The 9,594-nt window shown below is 41.5% G+C and overlaps 1 protein-coding gene across 2 annotated transcripts; it reads right to left on the bottom strand.

Annotated features, from left to right (window-relative positions):
* Positions 1–68: 68 nt before the first annotated feature.
* On the bottom strand, positions 69–6,949 carry serpine3 (serpin peptidase inhibitor, clade E (nexin, plasminogen activator inhibitor type 1), member 3). Of its 2 annotated transcripts, none has more exons than XM_070976249.1 (9): positions 6,587–6,949; positions 5,210–5,546; positions 3,570–3,797; positions 1,824–2,066; positions 1,537–1,735; positions 1,323–1,423; positions 1,091–1,177; positions 868–951; positions 69–294 (listed from the first exon to the last, which is right to left on the bottom strand). In XM_070976249.1, exons 2-9 carry the CDS (start codon positions 5,472–5,474, stop codon positions 242–244), a joined length of 1,260 nt encoding a protein of 419 aa, XP_070832350.1. In that variant the 5' UTR covers positions 5,475–5,546; positions 6,587–6,949; the 3' UTR covers positions 69–241. The 2 variants fall into 2 exon arrangements, with proteins under 2 accessions (XP_070832350.1, XP_070832349.1); XM_070976248.1 differs by having other exon boundaries at positions 123–294; positions 5,210–5,538; positions 6,587–6,708.
* Positions 6,950–9,594: the final 2,645 nt, after the last annotated feature.

Below are 9,594 nucleotides of genomic sequence, written 5' to 3'. Positions count from 1 at the left end.
GTGTGTCAGACAGAAAAGAGACTTTTTTTTATTTAGAATAATGGAAGAAAGGAGCAAAACACCCTGAGTGTAAAAACATGTATTAAAATTTTATTTACAGACATGTACAAAAATATTGTCCCTCTTCCTGAAGTGTCCGTGGACCCTCCTGTTGGTCCACAAATAAATACCAGTAGTGAATAGGGGTTGGGGTAGGTGCATGTGTGGGTGTGTATGTGAGAAGTGTTGGGGTGTGTGAGTGTTAGTGTGCTTGGTCTGCTGGGTTCATCACTCGGCCCATGAACAAGATCGATCCTGAAATGGAAACAATAAAGTCAACAAAGTTACAATTATTCAATTTCAGAGATTGTGCAAGTTTTTTTTTTTTTGTTTTTTTTTTCAAATGAATTTAAATTCCTGAAAGAAGCTGAAGAACATTCCCAACATCTTTTTAATTCTTCAGTGGAAATTCATATAAGTGTCCACTAGGGGTCACCAATATGTACAAATCCTACACATAGGGCCTTTAACTGCAAAACATGCATACTTAATGTAGTTGCTGACCATTTTTGAGTGCTGTTTTCGGGATTTGGTTGTATTTTTTTCTACCTTCCAGACAACTTCCAACAGTCAATCACAATGAACATCAAATCTGCATAAATCTTTATCAAGCATAAAGATAAGGCTGCAGATATTCTATCATTTTGTTACTTTCACCAAATCCTACAAAAAGACCAACAGTGTGCCTTTCAATACAATATGATGTCCCTCCATTGGCACAAAGCAAAGCTATAGCAGACTTGGGATCCACAAATAATTTCAATGTATATCATGTGAACAGCACCCCCTGCAGACTAGATTGATGTATCTCCAGTGTAAAACAAATACCTGTGTTAATCTGCCGTAGCAGAAATAAGAACGGCCGGTCCGCCTTGAAAACAGGAGCACGGGATCGTTTGAGTAGCACCATAGCTGCAAGGTTAAGAAATCATATTTTTCAGCGACATCATTGCATAACTTTATTCTGTTAGAAGACATAGTTGCAGGTAAGTAGTCATGTTAAAATAACATCTGTAAAGCTCCTTTCTTCATCATGCAGGGCATCTCTTACCTGTAGCAGCAGCTGCCTTGGTCCCATCTTCTGTGACTTCTATTCTCACTTCATGGAAAGCATCAGACACATAAAGATTCTCCTCCGCTGCAGGAGGACACAAACTGTTAGCTGTCATTGTGTTGTCGGACCAGTGTGAGTATATTCTGTGAAAACTGGATGAATCAGATTACAAGAACTGCAATAAAAATCCAGACTTTGATTTCATTTTCTAATGAACTGATGTACTGACCTGATATTCCAGTGAAATCAGCTACTGTCGGATTAAAGGCGTCACTGATGCCCATGGTGGGAAGTACTGACCTCAGATTGAACTTGTTCTGCATTCTGAATCTGTGAACACCAGATGGAAATCTGATTGTACATCATCTCCCTCCATGCTGGAGAAAAAAACCTGAAATAGATGCTCAGTGTCTGTGTATAAACACATCTGTGCATGCATTTACCTGGGTAGGAAAATGTCCATCTTGGTTCGCCGCAGGCCGGTGTCCCAGGAGGCCAGCTGACGAGCAGTGAGTTGGGACTCGAGGGAGGACAACGGCGTCTTCCTCTCGCTGGGCAGGACCACCTGCAGGCTCAGGGAGCGGCCCAAGTACGGCAGCTCCAACACAGTGTAACGCTGATCCGATGCTGTCCTGAACTGACCTGCCAAGAACAACAAGTTCAGATTTCTCTTTCAATGGATGGATGGATGGATGGATGGATGGATGGATGAATGGATGGCGTCTCTTACCAAAGCTGACCTCTGTAGCCTGGTACATCATGGGCACCTTGATGGCACTCCCATCAGAGAGGATGAAGGGCAGGTTCTGGGTGTTGGTGAATAGGAACTGTTTCTGCCAGACACCCCTGAAGGCCACTGTGTTTACCAGGGCCATCTGCAGCCGGTGGCCCCACCACAGGGCCTCTGCTTGGACCTCGTCTGACCCTGATAGGTCCCCACTGCTGCTTCCTGCCTGGAGGTGCCACATCTCATCTGGGGGGTAACGAGGGAAGGGCACAGCATAATGTAAAGGGCATGTGGTCTTCAACTCATCTCTTAGAAATCAGCAGTCTCCAGACTAGTCGGTAATGTGTTCTGGTGCAATGAATACAAGAAAGGCTTTTGGAAATACAACCAAAATGGGGTTTGAAGGATGGAGGAATAGTGACAGTAAAATTCTTTAGAAACAACTGTAATTGATGAGAGTACAGAGCAGTTGTGACCAGACATTTTAAACATAACCCAGTCCCCCAAATATCTTAGGCACTGGTGTCCAACGTGGGGTTGGGCCTCCTCATACAGGATCACAGCATGGGATAACAGAAACAATCTTACTTTTTTCTGTGTATATTACCCCTGGAAGTGCAAAACACCATTTGATTCAACTAGTCTTGAGACATCTTTAACAATGGATTGCAAGAACATAATGCTTCATGTATGGAGTAACAAGCCAAAACCTTTAGAATCACTGCTCCAATAATAAGAAGTAGAAAAGTTAAAGCTGCATTAATTGTTTTGTTTTTGGTCACTAGGGGGCAGACTCCACAACAAGCTAAAATGTTTTCCTGATGCTATCAGTCTATAAATTTGTTATGATTATCAGGACACCATTGCTTTTTTTTTTTTTTTTTGGTCTGGTCTTTATTTAGTCCTGAAAAAAATATCTGTATCTTTAGCTGCTAAATACCCTACTATGTCCACCAGCTCATCGCTAGCTTTGTCCGTCTGCTGTTTGGTGCTGGGCAGGTAGTGTACAGTGGGCTTGTCTGTAATGTGTTTGCTGCTGCTTGCACTGAGGTTGATGAGGTTGATGTTTTTTGGTTTTGCCATAAAACCAAAAAACAAAACAAGGAGCTAAATGAGGATAGAAAGCTTCATGGAGCTCCCAAGCTGATGATAATTCTCTATGGGTTCACTGCAGGTAAACTCTTTCATATTCTGTTTAGCATGAGGGCAGTGCATGGAATAGTCACAAAATGTACATGGACACAAATGTGCCATTTTTCTGTGACAGCATGACTTTCAAACTAATAAGAACAAACATAGTACAAAGAGCGAGAAAGTCTGCAGAGAGAGGTGGTCAAACAGGAGACTGGGCTTAGAGTTCTGTGTGAAACCAACCAAACCAACCATTATCTTTTCCTCAACCCAAGTTTTGGAGTCTAACCAAACTGCAGTCACCTGACATGTTTTTCAGCAAGCTTTATTTTGAAAGTCCAACCTGATGCTTATTTATATTTGCTAACTTGACCATGGAATGAGAACGATGGTAGACATGGTGCAGACATGAAAGATACTTCCAACTGAAATATATCAGTTTGAAAGTTGTGAAAATTGGTGTCCCTGTACATGAATCATATAGATGAAATTTTGTGAATAATTAACAAACTGCAGTGAGACTGTTTTGCTATATTACATACACTAATTGCAATCATTTTTGGCATGAAAATACTGATCTTTGGAGCTCTCACTCTTAAGTGCAACGGTCTTGCTTACCGTGGTTGTTTCCTGCTCGCTCCAGCTGGCTGCGAGTGTGGTTGAGTTGGCTGAAGTTGGCTCTGACCACGCTGGTGTTGGCCCAGACTGCTGCATGTTGTGTGAACTCAGTCAGGAGCTGGACGCCGCTCTGTATGAATAACGTGCAGGTCTGTTGCAGCCACATCCCCTGGCTGGTGTTGCTCATGTCATTCTGTGACTGCAGCAGGAAGTCTTGTACTTGGGCATCTGCAGGATAGGAAGACACAGGAGAGGTTCAACAGGGTGGTGCATTGCGAGGTTTCAGTTGAAATTTTCTAAGCTGTATAAAAATGGATGCAAAAGTTTTTGCACCACAGAGCTGCAAGCCACTTAAATAGTGCAAACTATTCACCTGGTTGAGCTTGTTTAGAAGCCATCTGCTCTGCCTCAATATCTGTTCATCTGCACGGCCACACCACTTCCAAAAAGTAGCAAAAATCTAGCAAAAATCTCCACAAGGGAAGGATCATTACTTAAATGGATTCAATTCGTCAGCCTCGGGCTTGATTCTCCAGCAACTTAATTGTATTTACACCATATCCCTGCAGGACTGAGCACAAACAACTGCTCATTTGATTTCATTTCAGCTTTGCTTGACACACTCTCTCTGAATCTGGCGACCACAGGGACCGTCTCATCGGATAACATTTTTAGATAAAAGTCAAACACACAGCCTCTTTCACTCTTTGTGTAAACTGCTCGTCTCTGCTTCTGCATTTGAGTGTTTCTTTGTGTATGTACACAATCTTATGATAAGCCTGAGAAAAGGACTCAGACACGAGTATTTCCTACAAGCAGTCACTAAACTGTGTGATTTCTACCAAAAGATGGAGTCTTTCCTGTAGCAGTGCTGAACTTACTAACTACACATTGATCCTTAGTCTGTTTTACTAACTTGCAAATATATGACTTTAGAGCTACACTGATAAGTCGATTAATCGATTAGTTGATCATCAGAAAATAAATCCGCTAACTATTTTGATAATCAATTAATCGTTTAAGTCGCTTATTGAGAAAAAATGCAAAACATTTGCTGGTTCCAGCTTTTAAAATGTGAGTATTTTCTGAGTATTTTTATATCATTAAAAATGGAACATCTTTGAGTTTTGGACTACTGATCATTTATAGACAAAACAGTTGATGATTTGTGAAAATAATAGTTGCAGCCCTACATGATTCTGATCTTTGAGCTCAGGCTAGTTTCGAATGAATGTTTTTACTTTGTTGATGGGATCTTTTCTTCCTGCTAAATTAAAGCCCAGTATCATGAATTTCCATCCCTGACTGAAATGTGAGATCACATCATGGAGGTAAAAGAAACTGCAGCTCCAACTCTCATTTTGTTTGTAATTAAACACACTGACCTCTCGACCCTGAGGCCGAGCTGCAGGAGTGGTTAATGAGATTAGAGTTGGTGTGGAGGCAGGTATTATGGCTCCAGACACCACTGTGCTCTGCAGGGCCAATAGCAGCAGCTCCACACGACCTGGTACCAACAGCACTGACGGCCACCAATAACCTCTCCAACCTCACTCTCGCAGCATGGGGAGCAGCTAAAGCTACCTGCACACAAGCTTTGCCTTTTTCATCTCCATATCCAAATCTGGGATGACTCTTACCGTTCACGTTGTACCCGAGTGTTCCCTCCAGCTGAGCCAGCGTGTTGCCCCTGGCACCGAGCTGCAGCAGCCCCAGAGACAAGGAGACGCTCACCGGTGACACGATCAGGTTGGAGTTGTTCTCTGTCTTGGTGAGCGTCTGGTAGAGGCTGACAGTGAAGCTGTTGTGTAGCTCTCCCATGCTGTCCTGAAGGCTGCTGTTACAGTGGCTTCTCTCCACCAACCAGAAGCAAATGACAAGTGAAGCCACTGGCAGGCGACACATGTCCTCAGTGCTGCAGGAGGGGAAGAGTCCACAGGGTGCAACAGGTGGCCCAAAAAACGAAATTCTGGAAGGCTAAAAGACAGAAAATACCTGAGGTCAGAGAGGTCAACCAACAAGCAACTTTTTATTGATGTTCAGTGGAATCCACGCCAGTATTGTGATGATAGGAGCATGTTGTGATATCATTTTACAAAGATCTGTGAAAAACTGGTAACGGAAGTTCATGGTTTATTCCTAGATTGCACAATTTCATCTGGTGTGAGCTAATGCATAAGAATGGAAGACAATTCCTTACATTAACATCAATTTCATTATATCAGATGTGGGTTTACATTTGCTCTATTGTGACATAAATAGAAATCCGGATAATAATCTTTTTACTTGAAATATTGATTTCAACCACTTTACCCACAATGGGTATATGGAGCATCGTTCATAACTGCCATTATGCAAAAACAGAGACGAGACACTATGGCTTTATGTACTTGGTAATAACTATGTTATTTAAACTGCACAGGATGATCAAACTCAAAGGAAATGAATTATCAAAGTTTAGTTGACATATTGCTGAAGGTGTTTCACAGATCGTTTAATAATTTTATAAGAAGCAATGCAGAGTGGCAAAATCTGAAAGACATATATCAATATGGCACAAGGTGTCAACTTCACTACTTTTTCCAGCAGCTATAGTAACTAAACAAGATAAAACTAGCTCCACCTTGCTGTTACTTACGTGTTAATGCATGAAATACTAATAAAAATAATAACAGAACATACACATAATAATAATCCAAAAATATAATAGTAATTTAACATTCACTGGTGCCATTCTTCTGCATAATTAGCACCTTTACCTGTAATAGTTCAAGTGTATAATGCTGATGAGAATTAAATGGCTGTATTTATACTTTTACTTAAGTAGCCGGATCTGAATATTTCTTAATGCACATGATAGAAAATATAAATTTAAGTAGCCTGCAGGCTGGCTCCTAATGTTGAGGTAATGGATTGTTTCTCTCTGAAATGTGATGATGATTTAAAAGCTCACTGGAGTACTGTGAATATTTTCCATTCATGTCATCAGCTCGTGCACGTGCAGCGGCGGGTCCTACCTGCGGACAGGTGAGGTAGTATCCGTTTAACGCCAGCTGTTCTCCCACACTGGCACCAAACCATTCAGCCTCTGCAGGGGAGCTGTGTCCTGTCTGTCCCCGTCTGCCAGTCACTGTCACCGGTCTCTTGTCACTGACTCTGTCCTCTGCGGTCCCCGGCTGTCAGTCTCTGATCCGGTCCTCCGGTCGTCTCTCACTGAGGCGGTCTGTAGTCATAAGACCGTGTTTAAAGGGGAACGCTCCGCGCCGTGTTTGCGGTCTCCGTCGGCGATGTCCGTACCACTCGTCCGGGATTCCTGCAGCCTCGGGGCTATAAGGAGCCAGGCGGAGGGAGGCATGTCACCGACCAGCAAATCCCAAACCGGCCAGAGGGGTGAAAAACACCCACACAAACACGCACGGCACGGCACGGTCGGCACGCATGCATGCACGTTCACTGGAAATGCATTTTGGGGTCTATTAATAGGCTATTCACTGTCAGTAAAGATGATTGATTTAAATGCCATGAGCGCCGCAAATGAAATAACATTCACTCAGAACCCAACAAAACTTTGTCACAACAGACAATCTGGACGGGTAGATGAAGGCTACACAGAAAATAGTAGCCTAATTTTGGTAGTAATCTGGGTGAACTGAGCCTTTAAATGGCCCAGGAGATCGCAGACCACCACTATCAAAAAGACATCTGTAAAACATCTGACACCACAAACAAACAACGTAAATAATTACTATATGATGATTTTCTATTCCAGGATTGGTTCATATTGTATTTGTACAACCTAGACAAGGCTTATTTGAGAGATGTCATCCCAATGTAAAGTCCACCGGCTGTGTGGGAACGCATGCATGAGGCCAGCTGGAGAAACACTAATGGACACCTGCAGTGTGCCGCCAAAAGAACAAGCAAGCCCAGTAGCTAGAAAATGATTTCGGCTTATGCACTTGGCAAGCAATTTTCATTCAAGTGCAATGGGAGCCATCTTTCAGCATGGTATCCACTTCTTACAGACATGAAAGAGGTATCAGTGTTCTCATCTAACTCTTACAAACAAAGCAGTGTACTTCTCAGACATTCACAAGTATGATTTACTATGTCATAATCATGCTTTAGCTGCCACATTAGTAGCTCTATGAAATTCAACTTGATTTCTATTTGATTTTTTCATCACTTTTGGTAATATTACATGCACTTACGTTCATTTCCTGGAGACTTACCCTAACCATAACCACTACTTGCCTGCTCTTCACCCTAAACTTTAATGATTTACATTGTGGGGACCTGCATTTTGTCCCCATAAGGAAGGCGAGTCCCCACAATGTGACATCCCTTCTTTTATACAAGTCATTTGGCCTTTTGTTGCGATGATCAAAAGACATTTTTGCTCTGAGCGTCACTCTGCTGCGTCAATGTTTCTAATTGGTGTCACTCTGTGGAATGTGGACTCACTCATCATGGACATTTTGCTGCTCCAGCATGTGATGAATAACACCATCTGATCCATAAGGAAGCATTTTATTAATGTTGTGCACGGGCATGGGCTGCAGCATAAATACATAACAATGTACAAGATATAAAATCAAAGAAAAAGAAAACAATCAAAGTCAAATGAAACAAAAACTCAATTAAGTTAGATGTTCATATACATAAATAATCTGAGAAAACTGCCGTTGAAAATCTAATAGGTGGATGACTACACCCGTTCAAACCTTGAGCAGGTGAACAGCTTTTTTTCGCCCAACAATACATTTATTGGGATTTGTCTACAGTCTTCAGGCACAGCAGTGCTTTCAATTAAATGCTAATGCTATATGCATATGAACATATGGAACATTGGCCCTTGGCCCCAGAGGCTAAATTGTTATCAGATGAAAGGTGATCGGCTCTGAGACTAGTACAATGTTAACCATTTTCATCATAGTGTGTTAGCATGCTAACATTAACTAATTAGCACAAAACAAGAAACATCTGAAGCTCATGTTAATGTCATTAGTTTTGCAAGTATTTAATTACAAACTTAAGTATTGGACCAATAAAAAGTTGACTTAATGATGGTGCTGGATGAAAAGTAGTTATCTCAGTTGAGCCTGAGAGGAACATGGTGGGCCAAACCAAAACTCATGACAGTCCATCCAAGAGCTGTTAAGACATTTCACTGAAAACCATAAATGTCAACCTCATGATGGTGCTAAAGGAAAGGTCAGTGCATCACCAAAATCATTAAGATATGTTGTCTGGGGACCATTTTCTGGCAATCCAACTGATAGTTGTCAGGATATTTCAGTCTGGATCAAAGCGTTGGACAGACATTGAGTGTTGGAGATTGACATTGCCATCGCCACTTGTCTGGCTGAAAACAGTTCTAATCATCCATAAGGCAGAAAAAAGAAAAAGAAATAGATTGAAAAAAAAATAAAATGTACATTTCAGAAGCAAAACCAGAGCATATGATTTTGTAAACTCCAATTATCATCAAATCGTCCTCCTATTCCCACTGTGTCAGATGTTAGTCTTGCTGTAATACAAGTGGCAAACAACCTCAGAATGAGAAAGGCCGGACCGATAAAAATCATTCAAAACCATTGACAAGAATTAGGTATTTGAATGCCATTATATTTTAAAGCAATTACAGACTTTAACTTTATGTCTGTAATTGTACTTTATGAACTTTAGTCTAATTCACCTTTTACTTCAGGGGAAAATCCTAGTTATAAGTACAGATTGGTTGTTTATCCTTCTGATCTTCACCATGCACGTGTTACGGTCATTGTCACTGGCTGCATATACATTCACTGAATGCATGTGAAGATGAGAAAAAGAATTGTCTGCTGTTAATGATAGCATGCGCTGTATTTCACCTAAAATCAATGTGCTATGCAGTGATCTCCCCTCAACTGTACCTCTTAATTGGGGACATGACAGTCAGCAAAATAAACTGTGGGAGAGAACATGATTGGTAGCCATCAGGTATTTGGCTGCTTTGTCTAACGGGGAATTCCGGTCATTACTG

This window comes from Chaetodon trifascialis, chromosome 12 (genome assembly GCF_039877785.1).
Source record: "Chaetodon trifascialis isolate fChaTrf1 chromosome 12, fChaTrf1.hap1, whole genome shotgun sequence".
Lineage (NCBI taxonomy): Eukaryota > Metazoa > Chordata > Actinopteri > Chaetodontiformes > Chaetodontidae > Chaetodon > Chaetodon trifascialis.
The sequence above is the reverse complement of the archived record's forward strand: the minus strand, read 5'-3'. Positions and strand labels throughout refer to the sequence as shown.

What these genes read in the sequence shown, in the direction of transcription:
- serpine3 (XM_070976249.1), bottom strand. Translation starts at nt 5,474, where the DNA reads ATGTGTCGCCTGCCAGTGGCTTCACTTGTCATTTGCTTCTGGTTGGTG. An exon ending in GCGAGCAGGAAACAACCACG is followed by an intron (nt 2,067 to 3,569) that starts GTAAGCAAGACC and finishes GTTACCCCCCAG; the next exon opens with ATGAGATGTGGCACCTCCAG. An exon ending in CAAGGCAGCTGCTGCTACAG is followed by an intron (nt 952 to 1,090) that starts GTAAGAGATGCC and finishes TTAACCTTGCAG; the next exon opens with CTATGGTGCTACTCAAACGA.